General features: G+C 36.1%; 1 protein-coding gene across 3 annotated transcripts; it reads left to right on the forward strand.

Annotated features, from left to right (window-relative positions):
• The first annotated feature begins 1,431 nt into the window (after positions 1-1,431).
• On the forward strand, positions 1,432-20,035 carry LOC110799086 (uncharacterized). Of its 3 annotated transcripts, none has more exons than XM_056827596.1 (13): positions 1,432-1,848; positions 2,267-2,331; positions 3,234-3,306; positions 3,483-3,501; positions 3,631-3,750; positions 5,889-5,958; positions 8,081-8,124; positions 8,212-8,253; positions 8,356-8,415; positions 8,513-8,580; positions 18,909-18,966; positions 19,071-19,174; positions 19,392-20,035. In XM_056827596.1, the coding sequence occupies exons 1-12, from the start codon at positions 1,547-1,549 to the stop codon at positions 19,158-19,160; spliced, it is 1,011 nt and encodes a 336-aa protein (XP_056683574.1). In that variant the 5' UTR covers positions 1,432-1,546; the 3' UTR covers positions 19,161-19,174; positions 19,392-20,035. The 3 variants fall into 3 exon arrangements, with proteins under 3 accessions (XP_056683574.1, XP_021859983.1, XP_021859982.1); XM_022004291.2 differs by having other exon boundaries at positions 19,520-20,035; XM_022004290.2 differs by lacking the exon at positions 19,392-20,035 and having other exon boundaries at positions 19,071-19,342.
• The last annotated feature ends 902 nt before the right edge of the window (positions 20,036-20,937 follow it).

A 20,937-nucleotide genomic window follows, 5' to 3' on the forward strand; every position in this document is an offset into this window, starting at 1 on the left:
AATAACAGTACTAATTCAACATTCCTTTTAGATTGAATACCAAACTATATACAACTTTCCATTTAAAAGAACCACCATGTACCAAATTTATTATTTGGCACACATTCTATGTGGTTTGAACTCAAGGCAGTCACATTCTCAGTCAATTTTGAACAACACATAAAGACAATTCACAGATTATTAAACAATACATTCGTAAAATACATAATAATACAAGTTCAACACCCGCCCTTTCACCAGATAACAACAAATATTTAAATTCAACACCCGCCCTTTCTTTACATTCACCAAATATGATAAAACGGGGCCAATAAATTACAATATAATATCAAATTTGATAAATTCATACTCCAAACAAAACAATCTTTATCTAAACCCTAAACCCCAAAATAAATTCTTTGTATTGATTCATGCATCTCCAAAACATAAAACCCCAAAAGGTTGAAATTATTTGATTAACCCTAACCCTAACCCTAACTAAAACATACTGGTAATTGAAAAAAATGATGAAAACATTCCGGCACAAAATGATGAATTACCCAGAAACAAACGAATTTCTAGCAAGATTATCTACCCAGAAACAAACGAAACCCTAAACCAAAAAAAACAAACAATTCTTCATCAATCCAAACCCTAACTTCAACAAAATTCAGCAAAAATTCCCAATTATACACAAACTACAACAATGAAATAAAAAAACTACGGAATTAAAATGAAATATTTCATCTTTACCTGGAATTGAATGAAGGATTAGTCTTCGCTCCAACGAACTCGCCCAAACTTCAAGCTTCGTTAAACTCGCCCAAATTACTCAAATTCGAAAAAAAAAGTAAGTTTAAGTAAATCCGAGAGAAAGAAATCGTGGTGTAGCAATGGTGATTTTGGAGGAGATGAACAATCTTGCGGGAGAAGGAGAAACGTGAGAAAGAGTGTTTTCTGGGTAAATAACGAAGGAGAGAGAAAATGAGAGAGTAAATGAAAGGTTGAGTTTTACAATTTCCAAGTTTTGAATAATTACTGCTGGACAATTTTTTTAATTAAAAAATAAAATAAAATTTGAATTTTAAAATTTTGGAACAGAAATGTAGAGAGAGAAGCAAAAATAAAAAGGAGAAAGGAAAAAAGGTGGGCCAAAGCACAAATGGTACTTGAAAGTACCATTTTACCCCCATTATAGGTTTTGCAATCTATAATAATTATAGATTCAGACTTCCTTGTCATAGTCCCCACTTATTTTACTTATTAAAATATCTATCCAACCCCACTTGTTTTATTACTTTATTTCATTCAATTCTTTTTTTTAAAACCCGTGTCCAGCCAAGTGTATCTATTAAATAAATACGGAGGGAATAATAAAAAAGGAAAAAAGATGGGGCAGGGCCTAATTTGGCAACCACAATACGCCACGTCGAAATTTTAAGGTGGAATTCTCACAAAATGAGTGAAATCCAATAGTTCGTCCCACTCCCACTCCCACTCCCACATTTCCGTGGACAACCGACAGCAGCCACAAAACCCGATTAACTGATTTCTTCACCGGAGAATCATGGCAGGAGCTCTAACTTTTGCCTCAATCCCAATTCTTCGGCCACTTTCCTGCCGTAAAATGCCGAAAAATTCATTTCGAATTAGGGCTTCGACGGAAATCTCAGAACCAACAGTAGAGTCAAGTTCTCAAGGGAGTTCCGATGCTAGAGTTTCGACATCGAAACCTACTTTCTCGGCGCCGCCGAATTTCAAGGCGCCGGAGCCGAAGCGATTCGGTATCAGACCGGATAGGACTCTTGATATTCTTGGGGCTTCTCTTTCTCTCATCTTCCGATTGGGTACCGGCGTCTTTGCTGATGGGTAAATCCCATTTTTCTTCTCAAGTACTCTCTTTTATGCTTATTTGTAATTTCTGAGGTAATTAGATTGATTGCATTTTGTGCTCTTTAGGGGTCTTGTTTAATTATTGGTTGTTTGTATGGAAATGGTTTGAGATTTTGCAATTTGTATTTTGGATGCATTGTTTGACTACACATGCTTATGTTAACGTAGGAAATATCCCTGAAAATCGATGTAGTGGTTGATAAAACATAGGAATTGCAATCTTTTGAAGATTTGTATGATTAAACATTGTTTTGACTCAATACTTGTCAAATAGAATGACTGAAACCGGGCTCGGTCAGTATCTGACTCTGGCTTTCACACACTGTTGGAACATATGGAGCTTATATGTTATGGTGGTTCTAAGATTTAAAATACTTGTATTACTCTTTAACAGGTATTCAGTGTCCCTTGTGTCAAAGGATGAAATCCCATCTGACCAATATGCTCTGGAGTTCGCTGGTAATATATTTGTTCAACTCCTTCATTTAATTAAGGTGTGCTTTCCATAAGACTTTACGAGATCCCCCTGCCTTCTCATTGTCCTTGCATGTGTTGTCCTACCTTTTTCTTCTCTGTGGGGGTCAGGTTCTTTTCGAATTTTTTGTAAGTAACCCACTAGAACATGTTGCAAAAAGAGTATTGAAATTTGAATAAAAACGTCTCTGATAAAGAAAATGTAAAGGGTGTTTGTAGATTTTTTATGTTATTTCAACTTTTTGTTTAACTATATGAGAGAATCTTCTGTAACAAAATTATCATGCATCGATTTTTTTCTGTCTTAAGAGCTTGGCTTTTGATAATTGATATCAAAGTCTGTACTTGTATTTAAAGTCCTAGTTTTAGTTCATGATACTGATTTGGTTTAGATTTCTTGAAAAATAATGGTTATAGCCACTATTCAAAGCAGTTGCACGACTCGCACCAGATGCTTGCGCTTCAATTGGACTTTATGTTCTTTGTCCCTGTTCAGTATCTTTAGTATCATACTATGCATAGGTAGTCCTGTTAGCAAGATGCTGCATTCAAAATGCAAAACTTGACCGGCTCACTTAAAGAAATAGATTTTCACATGCTTGCATTGGTTAGAATTAGAATTTTGAACTCTGTCTCTTCTTGCGAATTTATTTATTTTTTCTTAACTGTCGTTTTGTAATTTTAGAAGGAATATGAACCATATGTGATTTTCTTGTTGAATTTTCTACATTTTCTGTACTGTGTACAATTACGCAATATTCAACTAAATCTGTCTTTCCACATAGGGGCTTTAGATGCCTACATGTGCTGGATAAAACGGCCGATTTCTCCGTAGTGTGTGATTCGCTAATTTACTGCTTGCCCTTGTTCTATTTTATTTTATTAAGGTTTTAAATTGAAGGAGAGCTCAAAGTTAGGTCCACGTCCTGAAAAGCCTATTGAGATATATGAATTTGAAAGGTAGTGAAACTGAACTGCTTTTCATTCCTTCTTTGATTGTTGGTGTTTGAGGGGTAATGGCCAACATGTGGCGTCTTTCTTTAGCACAGCCTTTTACAGCTTATTGGCAATTTGACTAACTACTTTGCTCCTTTTGCATCACTGTACTTGGCCTCCAACGTACCCGAATATATCAGTTGTCCCTTCTGCCGAAAGGTATTATTAATCTGTTGAAGTATTACAGTTTATATGTGGGGTGTGACTGATGCATGAGTTTTTCGTGCATTCATTTTGCATACCTCTCCTAGGATCTTCCATACAGCTGATCTTCCGATGTATTAACAGGTCAGGGAAATTGTAGCAGTGTTGGATATTGATGTCTTGTACTATCCATGTCCTAGAAACGGGCCAAACTTCCGTCCGAAAGCAGCTCAGATGGGTGGCAAGAAGATGTTCCCTTACATGGTTTGACAGTATACCCCATCGATTCTTATGTCGCACAACTCTAAATGAAAACCATATTCTTCTGTAGTAACCTTTATCACTATTGGTTTCTTAACACTGTGGCAAACTCTTCAAGTTAGAAATTCTTTTGTTTGTAATCAGATTCAATTTTAGGTCAAGCGAAAGAAGAGTTATAATAAACTTTACAGTCTTAGGAGTTGAGTTACCCCCCAGAAGTTTAGGATATGTCTTCTGCAGTTTATTTTGGGACATATTTAACTTGGGAACCCTTTAATTTTGCAGTTGTTATGCGTTGGACCAAATTTTTTTGAGTTTTATGAAATAACCTTAATGTTATGTTTCAGATAAAATCATAACCTTAAAAATGGTTGATGCCGTTAAATTAAGTGGTGATGTAGCCCCTCCCAGCCCCCAAGACTCAATAGCAACCACCATCACTAATAGCCTCCAGCTTCGCCAACAGCTCAGCCTTTGCCCTTCTTCCTCTGCCACACTCACCTTACTGATGCCGTTGGCAACTGAGGACTGAAGGTAATTCCATGCCAATTGCCAACCCCTATGTTACTTCAACATGACATGACACGTTGGTTGACAGACGGTGTCGGAGCCACCAACACTTCAACATGACATGACACCCAAATGTATAGTGGCCTAGTATGAAATTTAATACATCTTGAGTGTCAGAGGAGTAACATAGGCCAACCCTTTCACCTCCCTGAACTTGGAATTGCCACACCAACTCGAAATTGACTCACTTCCCAGCATCCTGATTTCTGACCACCACCACCACTCTATCATAAGATCTCTACAAACCCCACCATATGAAGTTATGAACACCTTAACCACCGTGGCACCACCATTCTGCCCAACCCAGAATCAACCACTAAATAATTCCACAAGCCCTTCCATGAGAACTGGCAAAACCACAGGAAAGCCTCTGAAACCGACTTAGAAACGTAAAGAGGACAAAGCACCATAAATGTTGAACGAAAGAAAGAGAGAATGAAAAATACCGAGTCTCAATGGAGCTTAGAAAAATTCAAGTTTGACCATGAAAAATTCAAGTTTGACATTTGTGAGATACTTCATTCCTGCCGAAGACAAGAATGGGTAGGATAATGGTGGACCTTGGTGGCTGTTACAGGAGGTGGAGGGAGCGGCGGGTGTTGCTAAGGGGATGTTGGTGTCTTTGGGGGCTGTTGGATAGCGGCCTGTTCTTGTCAGTGGTAACTGGTTGTGGAGGTGATGGTAGAGGCTGTTGTTGACCGCGATGACTGTTGGATGGGGTGGGGAGGGACCATTTCACCACTTAACCGGCGTCAACCATTTCAGGTTATTGTTTTCTCTAGACCATATATATGAGGAAACTGGTGAAATTCAAAAGTCAATTGGTCCACTGTTTTAAATTGTAAAAACAGAGTTAGGCTTTCCCCTTCTTTAAATATTATTTACTTTTCAAGGTCATCCAAGATACAGCATATAGGTGCCAAACTTTAGTGTTAAAAGTGTATCGCGTAATCAATAAATCAATGTAAATCGAGTTATGGGGGCATAGGCCACTATGTTGATGTCGATTAGTGTAGATTTTCTTTAGCACTCTTGAAGTCTTCACCATATTTTTATGCACTCCATCAAGTCAGTGGATATGATAAAAATTATTTATTGTCCTGGACTATTCAGAAAAGGCTCATGAAAAGCATTACTGGTTATAGGATATTATCATATTAGCAAATAATTTTTTTTTTTCCATTTTGTAATTTGGTGCAACACTTCAAGCTCTCTATTGACAATCTTTATGATATAAGAAACCATAATTTTGCGTCTTCTTTCTACTAGGGTTCCTTTGGTCCATACCCTAGTATTTTATAAGGGAGGGTTGTGTGAGGAAGACATTTTCTGTTACAAACTTAGAACCTCTTTCTGTTGATGACAAGTATAATTTTGTAAGTTGACCTAAGGGCGTAGTTTAGTATTATGAGTACTTAATGAGTCTCACTACTGGACTGTGGCGTGTTCCAATCCCTTAGTCTCCAATTATGGGATTTGTTACCTCTTATCTCCTTGATAATGATTATGTTAAGATTTCTTCTTTAGATATGCTTGAATAAAAGAAATTAACACCAGTTTGTTGATTGCAGGTGGATCCAAACACTGGAGTGGCTATGTACGAATCAAATGATATTATTAAGTATTTGGTTAACAAATATGGTTTCTCATCTTCACCCTTCTCTTAGTCTTAATTTCTTGATTTCATTTGTCTTTATTGTATGCTAAGCCGATTGATTAACTCTGGTCATTCCCTTACATATGGTTCTACATTGTTTTCCTTATTTGTGGCCCATAAAGTTCGGTTATTTTTATTTATTTCACTTCGACTTCTTCTACCATTATCATGCTTTGATCATCAGATTTTAGCTTGACATTTTGGTTATCCGGTATTTTTCAAGTCCGAGAAGTGATACATTGGCGCCTGGCGGAGTTTTACTTGTAGTTTTAACTACCATGCTATATCTTCTTCAAATGACATAAACCTCAACACATTCACTGTTAGAAGAACAAGTTTGCAGTTAATCAAATAAATTTAACTGAGACGGAGATAATAAAAGAAAATATATGAATATATTATACTTTTGGCTCAAATTTCTGCTTCGCCCAGTGACGGATTTTAATTTTTTGTTGGTAGTATGAGTAGAATTGTCATGTGGAACATACCGGTTAGGTGACAGCTTAACATCAGTTAGGATACTAGGTCGCATATAATTCAAATTACACTCTTAAGCCATTATGCTTTCTTTCTAAATTATCTGGTTGTGTTTCTTTGGTATTTTGCGTAATATGTTAAAAGTATTTGCTGGGAAATCAGAAGCATTACGAGTTACAACTTTGTAGTACCTTGAAAAGCTTTCCTCTAATTTATAATGATGAAATAAGCAACACGAACTGTATTGAAATATGTACGAAGTACTAATCTAGACTATATGCATAAGTAGGCGTAACTAGGTTGAAGAAATTCGGAGATAAAGAAATATGTCTGTTAATTGATAGGGTCGACTTTAAATTTGCTGGAAGTCAATTCTATTTACTTGTATTATCTATCATCAATAAACAGTAATGTTGTATACTCCGTATTTGCTTTTACAGAAAGAGCCCCCCTCTCTGTTGGTAAGTGAAAAATTATATATAGCTGATCCTTAGACGTTGTGAGGCACAAGTCTCATTCAACCAATTTACATTAGTTATTGAACAGCCACTTGCATTCTGCTATCCAGTCAGAAGATAATTTAACAAACATTTCAAATCCCCAAAACCTTTGATATATGAAGCCTTATCTTGCTATAACGAAGAGGCCTTATTGAACTATTTGAAACGTGTATTGTTTGCAGAATAAAAGAAGTACCAGATGTTTTGTCATTTCAATAGGTTACTTGTAGAAGTAGGTCATTGACTGTACTTTTCTCAAGTAGCTTACGGCATTGACTTCTGATTAAGAGTCGTTAAGAAATAGCCTATTTATTATAGTAAATAAGGTTACTGATACATGACCTTCTCTACCTTGCCATGGGAAACTGCCTTTTTTTGGTGACGTTGAGGTTATACCTGTCTTCAATTGAACAACATAGCCATATATAAGATGCTTATACACAGGACTGGTATACTATTATCCCAACGGCTCTCTTCAAGGTTTTTTTCCTATGTAGGTTCCAGGGTTTTTTTTTATATTTTTGCAACCAAACCTTTGCAACGAAGAGATTATGCTCACTACTTAAATGCTCCCCAAGTAATTAACATAGTTCGACATTGGAGTTTATGATGAGCATATTCTACTAAATAGCCCTTTGTTTGCTTTGTTAGTTATCCGTCAACAAAAGTTCCATTAATCAGTTGTTCATCTTAAACTTTACTAGGTAGTTTGATTGTTAGAGAAGCAGTACAATTTTTATAAATCTCATCAATCAGTTATTTTTCCAAAACTGCCAACTCCTGGCTTACAAATAACTTCTGAAGAGTGTAGTTTGAATTATTATTAATGTTTTGGTGAATGTTAATCTAAATAATATTCTTCTTTCCCTCCCTTGCCTCTTAACTATTCCAATCGTTTGAGTTTCCATCATCTGAGAAATCGAAAAAGTTTTTATGTGATACAAGCATGCTCCAGGCTTCGAGTCACATCTTAGTAAAATGACTTGATCACACTTTAGAGATGTCAGATATCATGCATTTCCTAGATAAAGTTTCTCTCCCATGAATATGCAATTTACAATCTACTGTGACTTATATACTTCCCTGGTGGTCCTGGACATAATTTTTGACTTTGAGGTCCTTTATGCAGGTGATGGTCAAGTCCCTCTTTTGTTGTCGCTAGGTCTACTAACGGTTAGTATCTCTATTGTTTTGAATACAACATTTAAAACACTTTTTAACACTTTTTAACTCTTTATCCGACTTTGTTGGCTTATCTAGACCTTAACTGAAGGATTTGCAATGATTGGTCGTATGGGCAGAGTAAGTCTCACTCAGCATAATCATATTCTGACTGCGAAATACCTTCGACTGCTGACATCACTAACTGTTACGTGTTCTTCCTTTCCAATTTCCGTTGCCCAGGGGCAGTCTTATACTCCAGCAAAAATGCCACCTAAGCCGCTTGTATTCTGGGCTTATGAGGTTTTACTCGTCAAACTTTAATATCCTTCCCGTTGTCTTTGCCTACGCTTCCACATCAAATTATATGGAATCTTTACTACCATGCGTATTACTTCAGGGTTCTCCCTTCTGCAAAGTTGTTCGTGAGGTGCTTGTGGAATTGGAGTTGCCACACATCCAGCGCAGGTTCTTTGTGGAAAAATTCTTTTAACTTTATTTTTGCTATATTTGTCTGTTGATTAATCCTTCCACGCTATATTAGTTGCCAAATTTTCATTTCTGGATGTCCTAAAAGAGATATCAGTTTCTTTTAATATATACTAAAAATATAAATTTTCACAACTTTGAAAGGTCGTGATTGGATGAAAATAAGATGGTGGGACAAAATGTGTTATATATCATCCAGTTCCCTTATTTACTTAGATAGGGCTAATAATCATATATTGACTGATTTTCTAACCTTGAGTCAGTAATTACTAACCTACCCATGAAAAAAAAGTACTCCCTCCGTTCCTAAATATGTGTCCACTTTGAAGAATTGCGCGGTAATTAATAAAATTGAATGTTGTGTAAGAGGTAATGATTGGGAATGTTTTTTTTGGGGAAAGGAAAAAGTAGATAATTGTTTATTGTATAAAGTACAAAAAGTAATCATAAAGAAAAGGAGAGAAAATCAGAAAAGTACAAAAGTGCCAACTCAGCAATCCACTAACTCAAAAACCAACCAATAGAATTCTGATTCCAAAATTCAACAGCCAATAGGAAAACAGCAATATAATTACAAGGATCAGCCAACAAAAGTGGGGACATCTCACTTTTGGGGGGAAATTTTTGGCAGAAAAGGGACTTTTCCCTCCAAATTTTTTTTTATACATCAGGAGAGAGAAAAGTTTGTCCAAAAACAAACCAAAAAATACACAAACACAGAGCATTTATTCAAAACAGAGCATTTATTAAAAAACACAGAGCTTCATTGCACTTGGCTTCTTCTGCTCAGACAAAATGGAGGAAGATGCTGAATGGGAAGATGCTGCTTGGAACATTAATGATGCGTGGGTACCAGAATCAGATGATGATGGTGACCACATTGACGAGGAGGGGACTTTTTTCGACTTGAATGAACACATAGTTTTTCCATTTGATCTCAATGAGACACCAGAGCAGCATCAACACAATTTTCAGCAACATGGAGGAACACGGGGTCATCAACGCAAGAAGAAGCCAAGGCTCAGCTGTGACACAAGGCTGCAAATTCTGATGTGGTTGTTGAACAACCATCGCAAAAGGGACAAAGACAAACCATATTATGGAGCATATATACATGTTGCTCAAATGTACAATGTGCATCCAAGAACAGTCAACATGGCAACAAAGGCAAAAAATCCTGGCAGGAAACGCATTGAAGTTGAACAAGACACAATCACAAGCCTAACCATGGGGGACAGAACATGCATTAGGGATTTGGCAGAGATGCTAGATATTGGACCAACAATACTTAGGAGAATGATAAAAAGGAGTGATGTTAGGGCACACACAAATCCCCTACATCCGGGGTTGCAAGACCCCAACATGCTACAAAGGGTCAAATGGGTCATAGATTTACTACAAGGGGACAGTCCACAAACAAAGAGGCAATACCAACCAATGTTTGATTTTGTGCATATTGATGAAAAGTGGTTCTACTTGAGCAAAAAAACACAAAGGGTGTATTTGGGGAAGTATGAAAGGGGCAAATACAGATCGGGAAAGTCAAGCAGATTCATACCAAAGGTAATGTTCACAGCAGCAGTTGCAAGGCCTAGATTCAATGCTCAAAATGAATGCACATTTGATGGCAAATTGGGGATCTTTCCATTCACTTATCAAGAAGCAGCAAAGAGGAATTCAAAAAACAGAGACAAGGGGACAATGTTGACTAAAGTAGTTGAATCAGTCAGAAAAGAAGAGACAAGGGACATGCTCATCAATCAAATTGTTCCAGCAATTATGCAAAAATGGCCTCCAAGTGAAGGCCCAAAAACAATATTCATACAACAAGACAATGCAAAAACACACATCACTCAATCTGATGCATTATGGCAACAAGCACATCAACAAGGTGACTTCACTTTCATTCTAGTCCAACAACCACCAAATCCGGACTTGAACATATTAGACTTGGGTTTTTTCAGAAGTATTCAAAGTTTAATGCACAAGAAAATGCCAAAGGATGTTGATGACATGTTGGATGCAGTTAACCAAGCTTATTGTGAGTTAGAGGCAAGAACACTTGGAAATGTTTGGTTATCATACCAATATGTGATGAATGAAATACTAAAAGCCAAGGGTTTAAATGATTATGATCTACCACATGTGAACAAGAAAAGACTTTTTGCTCAGGAATTTTACCAATTCAAGTTATTGCACCAATGTGGGCAGTACATGATGGGTGGGACATGTTGTATGGAACACAAAATGGGCAACACACTGAAAATGCACAAGATATGCAAGAGGACAACAATGCACAAAGAATTACAAGTGAGGCAGCAATAGCAGATATTCCAGAGAGCTCAAATGCACAACAAAAACAGAGGCAATCAAGCATGGGAAGACATTCCAGAGAGCTCAAATGCACAAGCAAACAGATCAAGTCAAGAATGAGAAGTTTGGGAAGACATGCCAGAAACAAACAGAGAATCAAGGGGACTAAGGATCATGGGTTAATCAAAGAATACAATACTTTTGTGTTTTGGGAACATGTATTTTTTGGGGGACAAGTAGTCACTTTTGGAAGCTTGAATGTAAGGAATACATGTATGCAAAACATTTTGTAAGCAAAGTAACATTTTGAAATGAAATGAATGAATAGTTTGTTAAATTGGTTTGGTTCAAGTAATATCATTGCATTAAAAAACACATTAACATGCACATTCACATACTCCCTCCGTCCCGGAATACTCGACCCGGTTTGACCGGCACAGCGTTTAAGGGACTTGAATTGACTTATTTAATTTAATAGGTAGTAGTTGATAGTGGGGTATTATTTTAATGTAGTTAGTGGAAGGTGGGTTAAGAGGTGGGGTTGGGGGAGAGTAGGGGTTGAATTTTTAATTATTTTTTGTATGGATTAGTGGGTAGGTGGGTTAATAGGGGTGGAGTGAGAAATAATATAATATTGTTAGAATATTTTCATTTTTAGAAACAGGTCAAGTATTAAGGGACTGCCTGATAAGGAAAACAGGTCAAGTATTCCGGGACGGAGGGAGTATCAACCAAAACTCAACATGAATGATAACAAATGAAAGAATCATCATAGGTCAAACAACATAAGATCTCAGATTGTCCCCAAGCATCATTGACCGAACCATTTCCCATAATACTTAGCACCTGAAAAGCATCATTGATGCTAATGGTGCACGAGTATTATTGAAAAATAACAGGGTTTCAGCCTCAGCAAAAGAAGTGTCATCATAGATCACACATAAAACCAATAAAGGTAGTAATATCAAACAAACATAAATTTTTTTTAGAACTCAACATGGCAATTTCATTTAGTCAAATGTTGTGGACATATACACAAAAGGATCTCAAAATGTCCCAAAGCATCACAATCACAAATCCAAGAAACAAACACTTAGTGCCGGAGAAGCATCGTAATTGATATTAATGGCAGCAAATGAAAGACTCATCATTGATCACACACAAAGACAAATAAAGGGGACACAATCGGGAATCAACATAGAAATGAATAGGTTTCCCGGTCTAATGCCAGTTTATATGTGTTACGAAACTATCCGTTTCTTAAGACATGAAAACTGGCAAAAGATCGGAAACCTAAACAAATCAATTAAATATGGTCAAACATATTCAATCACAGTTTGTAACACAAAAGGATCTCAGAATGTCCCCAAGCATCACAGTCACAAATCCAAACTACAAACACTTAGCGCCGGAGAAGCATCGTAATTGATACTAATGGCAGCACGAGTGTTTGAAGTTAATTGGATTTGTTTCTCAGCAATTGAAAGACTCATCATTGATCACACACAAGGGCAAATTAAGTGGACACAATTAGGAATTAACATAGAAATGAATAGGTTTTCCGGTCTAATGCCAGTCTATATGTGTTACGAAACTATTCGTTTCCTAAGACATAAAGACTGGCAAAAGATCAAAAAACCTAAACAAATCAGTTAAACATGGTCAAACATATTCAATCACAGTTTGTGACACAAAAGGATCTCAGAATGTCCCCAAGCATCACAGTCACAAAGCCAAACTAGTCACAAAGCCAAACTACAAACACTTAGCGCCGGAGAAGCATCGTAATTGATACTAATGGCAGCACGAGTGTTTGAAGTTAATTGGATTTGTTTCTCAGCAATTGAAAGACTCATCATTGATCACACACAAGGGCAAATTAAGTGGACACAATTAGGAATCAGTTTCAGGATCTCAGGTGTCCCCTAGCCTCATTGAAGCACATTATCTTGGCTTCTCAGCAAATTGAAAGACTCGTCATCGATCAACACAACAGGGTCAAACAGGCTCAAACAGGGGACATTTCTTCATGGTTAACACAACAAACCAAATACATCAGGGACATTTCTTCATGGTTAACACAACAAACCAAACACATCAGGGACATTTCTTCATGGTTAACACAACAGACCAAACACATCAGGGACAAATTCATCAACAAAATCTCAAAAAGGGACCAATTCATCAAGTAAATCTCAAACCATACACATTTTTACAAGCTAAAACAGGGACAAATTCATCAACTCATTTCAGCATTTCATATCATCATTTCATTTCATCAATTCATCTCATGATTTCATCATTTATCATGTCATCATCATTTTTTCATTTCATCAAGTTCATTTCATCAAGATCAAATGGGGACCCACTTAACATTTGTCATCATTTGTTCATTTCATCAAGATCAAATAGGGACAAATTCATCAAGTAACATCATGTAAACATCAAGTAAACATCATTTCTCATGCATCAAACAAACAGGGGCGAATAACAATGATTGAAAATCAATAAAACCCTCCAAACTCCACATGCATCAACACATTCTCCTTCAACAACAACAAATTCAACCCTTGCCAGCAAGAGATCACACTTGCTGGCCTACAATCATCAACAGCTAAACATGCATGCTAAAAGGAAAGCCATAAATAGAGAGAGAGGGAAGAAGAGAAAACTGCCCCTTGTAGACATGCAACACCAACAAAGTTAGGACCTCGAACATGCACCATCAGATTTTGAGCCACTGTTATCGGGATCGCATTTCCCTTTGTCAGCAATTAGGGTTTCAGACCCCCCAACATCGACACCATCAGGGGACTTAGGTGGAGGTTGATCAACTTCATCATCAGGAATTAGGGTTTTAGATCCGCCAAGGGACGGTGGCGGTGGCGGTGCCGGTTTACCCTCCACCGTTTTTTCAGATCCGGTGGAAGGAGAAGCACAGAAAGAATTATATATTTGGCGTAAATAATTGAGATATTCACCACTATAGCTGTGATCGCCTTCACAATACTCACCAAGATCGCAGTGCTCATCGGTGCACTGATACTCAAATGACTCCGTCTTGCCGACGTTATCATCGGAAGAGGAAAACCCATGAAAACTCTCCGTTTTTTTTGAACCCATCAAACCAGAAACTCAATCAAATAAACAGAAAACCCAGAAACGCAACCAAAAAACCCAGAAACTCAACCCAGGAACTCAACCCAGAAACTCAACCCAGAAACTCAACCAAGATCAATCAAAACCCAGAAAAACGCAAAAACTCAACGATCGAATAAAGATCTTCAACCCAGAAACCCAGAAACTCAACAAGATTCGAAAAAAACCCAGAAAAACCCAGAAACTCACTAAAGAATCAAGATCTTCAACCCAGAAAAACCAGAAACTCAATCAAAACCCAAAAAAACGCACATGCAAACACTTTTTTGAAAACTCAGATCACAAAAGTAACCCAAAAACCCTAGATCTTCCAGATCTTCAACCAACTAAACCCAGAAAACAAAGAAACTCAATCAAATGCCAGAAAACAACCCAAAAAACGCACATGCAAACAATTTTTTAGAGAGATCTAAGCAAGAAAACATCAAAATCAATAGGGAAACCACTTTTTTTAAGGTTTTAATCTCAGAAAACCCAAAAAACTCAGATTTTTTCGAATTCTAGAGAGAGAATGAGAGAAACCAGAGAAACAGAGTGAAGATTTGAGAGAGGAAGATGAAGAAATGAGAGGAGAGAGAGAGGAATACGGGTGATACAAGGGGTGGGTGGGGGGTTATATGGGGGACAATTAATGGTCCCCATTAATTCCCCAACTCCCCATGTCTGACTCCCCTCTTTTCAAAAAAAAAAAAATTCATTTTTTTTATTATTTTAATCTTTTTTCGAATTAAATAATCAATAGAATTAGGTAATGTTTGTAATTGTTTAGAACTTTAGGGGTATATTCGGAAAGATTTTATGTTCAAAAATAGGAAGTGGACACTTAAAAGGGAACGCCATATTTAGGAAGTGGACACTTATTTAGGAACGGAGGGAGTATTCCAAAAATTTCCCGCCATTTCCAAGAAAAAAAAAGTCCTCCTACACTCTTCTCAAAATCTAGAACAGCAAACTCAAGAAATCCTCTAATGTTAACTCCAACACCGGTGAAAGCAGCACCAAAAATAAAAAATACAAACACCCAACCTCTCTCTTCACCGCCTTTCTTCCTTCTCTCTCCTCGCCAACGCTGCCAGTGTGTCACCACCGGTTTCACTTTTCTGCTGCAAGCCTACAACTAGGCGCAATTCAACCTGCCACCTATGTTACTTTGACACGGCAATATAGCCGTCGTACCCGGGTCGACCCGACGCGACAAGGATCCCGGTACGGAATCCGCACCGGATACTTGTGGTCTGTCGGACACGGCAGCTAAAAGGAAGAGGGAGAATCAATTTATTTTTAATTTTTTTCGATTTTCAAACCCTAGATCTGTTAATTGGGTTGAAGATTACCTAATTTCTCGTTGAAAATTTGGGGCTTTTATTAGAAACGAAATTCCGAATCTGTTAGTGTAATTTTTGTCGACCACCCCGCCGTTGGTACTCGCCGGCGGCAATGAGAGAGCCGATAGCGGTGGCCTCTGTTCTTGATTTTTGGACAATTTATGTTTTGTTGGCTTGTTGCAGACTTCTTGAAAATATACACATGAATCACAAAATCACAATACTTCAATTTTTTGTCCTCTTGCAGAGTTGTAGTACAGTTAGACTTTCTATTTTTGGTGGAAAGTACGGGCTGTACTGTATTCAAAAAGGAACATTTAAATAAACCGTAACTTGTTAGTTTTTATCCTTAATTTAAGGCTAATTTTTATTTATTTCTTTTTTTTTTCTATTTAAAATTTATATATATATATATATATTTATTTATTTTCCATATCCCCGTACCCGTGTCTTAATTTTTAATTTAGGACAGGGTCCCGTGCCTTCAAATTTTGATTTTTTCGAGTCCGACACTCGGATCCGTACCCGAGTCCGAGTAACATAGCCTGACCCTGAATTCTCCGCCTCTGTTTCCGAGAAGAATCGTTTATGATCACCAATCTCTAGCTCTGATTTTACCGCCCAAGTTAACTCCAATTTAAGGTATTAGTCCAAGACAACCTAGAAAAAGGAATTAATGGCAAATTTGTTAAAAACCATCTTTTAAAAGAGTGATTTTGCGAGAAATCATCTTTTAAAAAAGATTTGCAAGAAATAACCTGATTTATAAATTTTTTTGTAAGAGACCACCTATTGCTGGATTACGACGGTTGACTGGATTTTCAGGCGTTGACTATGCACATGCCATGCACGTGACATATATAAATACACTTTTTTATTTTGAAAATTCATTAAAACCACCGTTTGTTTTTTTTTTTTTTTTTAAGAAACTGTCTTTAAAAAAATTGCTAAAGGAAACCCGGGTTATAATTTTCTTTTGGCAAGAGACCACCTTTAGCTGAATTCAGATTTCACTGGAATAATGTTAAGCCAAAATGTAGAACAATTATTCTGTTGATTTGTATAGACTTTATAAAAAATTAGCTTATACTATGAGTAGTTGAGGGCTTGAGGCTAATTGCTATTATATAAGTGAAGATCTGAGGTTAATTAGTAAATCCACTTTTGGTGTCCCCCTTGAAATAGACTAAACTACCTTCTAAAATTTCACAATTTAAGTCTAACAGAATATGTATAATTATGTAAAATATTTTGTAAAAATATTCAGTCAACTATTTAAATAGACTTTTTAACTTTAAATCATAATTTACTTTTTAGAATAGTTGACTCATCACCATTTTATGATGGGAATTTGGGATGTATTTGGAAACTAATTTTAACTTTTTAACTTTAAATCATAAATTACTTTTGAAAGAGTTTGATAATATTTTCCGTAAAATATTGCATTATATACATGAGTTTGGGAGAATAATATTGCGCGTGTCATGCTAAGCAATCACGCTACTCTTGCTAGCTAAATATGGATGTTTGGCTATTCTGCAAATCACAATCAATTTACAACCAATTTACACCTAATCAACATATATCTCTATTCTATAAGGGAACTCTTGAGCTCATTTTAGTAAATGGCCTTTTGGTCGCCCCATAGAATAGTCCATAATACCCTCATTTAATTTATAATTTAATTAATTAATGCCCTACTAATGTTTTGTTCCTTAAAAATATTTAACTTGGTTTACTTTATTGTAAATAATGGATAAAATAAACTCGAGAAATTTAAAATAGGCCAAACAACATAAAACTATTTCTATTTCTATTTCTTGAAAGTGTTTTTAAATTTTTCGGCCAAACAAACGTGTTTCTAATAAGTGTTTCTCTAGAATAATTTCTATAAAGAACATAAGTTGATTTTCAGAAGCTTGGCCAAACAGGCCCTAAGCAATAAAGATAGGAATAGTTTTGAAATGTCCCGTGTATACGCATCATGTGTGCTCCTGCATCATGTTTTCTTGCATAATCACTCTTCCAAAAGGTGGTATTTGACAGATTTTTTGGAATTAATCAATCAAATAATCAATTAATTAATACCTCGTTGGTCACTATTTTGAGATGCAGAGTTGTAGAAAAACGATTTGAATTTTGGGACTTTGTTAACCAACAACAAATTGTTATACTTTCTACGTTCCATGAATACCGCACCATTTTGATCTATTTGACCATGTGTAATAAATACGTAAGAAAATATGTAATCATGTAGGATCTTGTTAGATTCGTATCGATATATATATACTTTCTAAATATCAATTTTATATAATTTTTACTTACGCATAATTCAAGAGATTAAGAGTCAAAGTCATGTGTTGGAGGGGGTTAAGTCAACATGGTGCAATATTTAAGGAAAGCAAGAAGTATATAAAATTTTCAATGATCAATCTTTGTTGCGCAAGTTTTAATTTATTCCCTAGACAACTTGTTGGATAAATACTAAAAGTGAACAAAATAATCTACTAAGCCAAATAAGAAGGGGGAGCTTTGTTCTTGAAAGAGATTGAGAAATTAGTTTGATAAAGAGGGAGGGAGACGTGTTGGTTGACAGAGTAAGCTGAGGAGTTTGATAAAGGGTGTGTGGAAGGGTCAGTAGTCAAACTAAAGTTAACCAGAATAGTTAAAGAATCGTTTATCTCTAATCGAAGTAAAAAGGGGGCACTTGGTCATACTTCCTCCATATTAGTGCTTTAAGCACGTTTGCTAATACATATTTGGAACATATATGCATTGAGACGAATCTAACAAGATTCCACATGATTATGTTTTCTCTAAGTATAAGTCACAAGAACAAGTCAAAGACAAAGTTTAAACGTGTCAACTAATAATAAGAAATAGAGGAACTATAAACGATACCACAAGTTGAGTTTAGAAAATGATTTTGTTTTTGTTTCCTGCATGTAGAATTTTACAAACCAAGAGCTTACCATGTAGAATTTTCCACTAAATAAATTTATATTATACGCCATACTCCCTCTGCCCCAAAATTATAGTTCCGTTTGACTAAAAACACAAAGTGGATATGTGGAAAATTGAAATATAGTACATTGATGATAAATTTGTATGTGAAAGTAGAATATAGTACATGTAAAAAGGAATAAAGTACATGGGGAAGGGGAAGGGGAATATAGTACATGGGGGTGGTTTTCACTGCATTTTTTTTCGAGGTCCCAAGGGTAATATGGGAAGTATTTTATGTTCAAATAAGGAAACATTACTATAATTATGAGACGCCCGATTTGGAATACATGACTATAACTTTGGGACGGAGGGAGTACAACATAGTCATGAGATAAAACCAAGAGTTTTTAGAAAATATTAATTTAAAATATCTTAATGGTTCAGAAAGCTTAGCTATTGTATTATTGATTCGGCAAAATTTTAGTTATAACCTTAATGCTTCAGAAATTATCGAGGTTTGTATGTCGGTAATAGCAAGGTTCATCAAACAATTCACTTTTGCAGCTGCGCACGTGGCAGCCCCAAAAGACAGGACCTGTATGCAAGAGTTGGTCACTTTCAGGTAATTTTTTTATGGAGATTATACATAGCCCTGTCCTTTATGTTGCATTAGGTGATGCAGTAAGCTCTAGCATTTTTGATGATATTCGAACAAAATCTTGTAAGGTACCTTACTTGGAAGATCCAAATACCGGGGTGCAAATGTTCGAAAGTGCAGAAATAGTAGATTACCTAAAAGCAACATATGCTCTTTAGTGAGGCAAATGAAGGTTCTCTCTAACTTGTAGAATGTAGATATATATATAATGTATATGATATACCGCTGTTTCTTCTTTCAACACTGAAGGTTACATGTGACGTATACATCTTGTCAGAAACATGTCTTCAACATTCTCATTCAATTGAAGCTCAATTATGGCATTTTATCTTAAATTAAATTGTAAATTTGGTTCAGTTAATAACCCTTTACATATTTTGACCACTTAGATTGGTGAATCCGGTTTTCTTCTTGGAGTCTATTGTGTTGGTCTCAAAAAGTTACTTCCACACTTTGTTATTGCTTCTGAAATATGAGAAGTGGCTAAGAACTTGTACCTTTGGCTATTTGCCTATAGTTGATCATAGGCTCCAGCATCACTGTGCTGCTTCTAGTTAGTGGAATGAAGAAGGCGTGCGCCTATGACATGCTAGGGAGTTCCTCACTCTTTTACACGGCCTGACTGTCTGCTGCATAAGCTCCCATCCAATTCAAGAGAGAAACCTCCGCTTGTGCCGGTTGATGTAATTTTCCAAAGCATTGTATTGTTATGCTGTATGCTTATGCGTAGGTGCTCTTGTTACTTTACCCATTAAGAGAAGCACGGCACTCAGTGAACTACTGCAGGGTACATAACTTATTTTTATGTTGAGGACCTGAAACCAACTTCAGGTGACGAGGGACTGTAAATCTGTAATGGGGGAGAATCTCAATCCTATAGAAAGTTTATAGTTTTTTTTTAAAACTAGAGTTACATAATTGTTATACTCGATCTGCACTTGGAATTTTGTGATCTATGGTAGACAATTAAGGTTTGTACAAACTTCCTGTTCTATCCGGGAATAAAGACGTGGGAAAGTAGCTAAAGGATGAATTTGATAGATCATTGAAAATAAATTAGTTTAGCCTTTTTCATTATGAAATTGAAGTTGAATCAAAACTTAATCATGCTTAGTTCTTCACATGATAATTCATACTTGCATATATTATTGAGCTAGCATGGACCAAAAGCATCAGATTCTATGCGAACCGAAACGTTGCGAGGTTTTGAGAGGATGGCCAAAGAGGAAGCCATTAGAAATGGTGGTAGATCGAATTATTAATAGTATTATTAGGCTTCTTTTTCTTCTAGATATAAAAAAACAAACACAAAAGTCCGGAGTTGCAGTTCCTTTCACAGCATGGCACCACCATTATATTTTGCTGAATGCTCAAAGAGTGCAACTAGCTGTTTATTGTGACCACTTACAGTGCACTGTGCACTCAAAGTGTGCTTGTTGATGCATGAATGCGTCCCAATATATATGGGGGAGGTTTTGTTTGTTTGGTATTTTTTTATGGGTTTAAATACCAAATGTCCACTACCAGACAACAATGATCAGTTTCCCCGGCCTATGTGCTCTATTTAAGGCTAACTAGTCTTATATGCATACGATATGTGCGAATATAAGAAATAGATTTGTGTTATTACATTTAAACCTGAAATAACATGTAAAAAATATAATATAAATGCGATACATGCGAATATAAGGAACATATAAGTTAGATAGAGCCGAACACATATAAATATATTGATTAAAATGGTAGGAATTTATTTAAGGGGTTAGATTGATTAAAATGCTTCTTTGGGTTTTTCCTATTGAATAAGTTGTCATTATATTCTCTATTCTATGAGTGTGGAGGGTATTTTAGTAATCCAAGGGGACACCAAAAATGGATTTACTAAAATAAACTCACTTCTTCAGTTATATAATAGAGATGATATATAATAGAGAT

The sequence above is a fragment of the Spinacia oleracea genome, chromosome 4 (assembly GCF_020520425.1).
Source record: "Spinacia oleracea cultivar Varoflay chromosome 4, BTI_SOV_V1, whole genome shotgun sequence".
Taxonomy (NCBI): domain Eukaryota; kingdom Viridiplantae; phylum Streptophyta; class Magnoliopsida; order Caryophyllales; family Amaranthaceae; genus Spinacia; species Spinacia oleracea.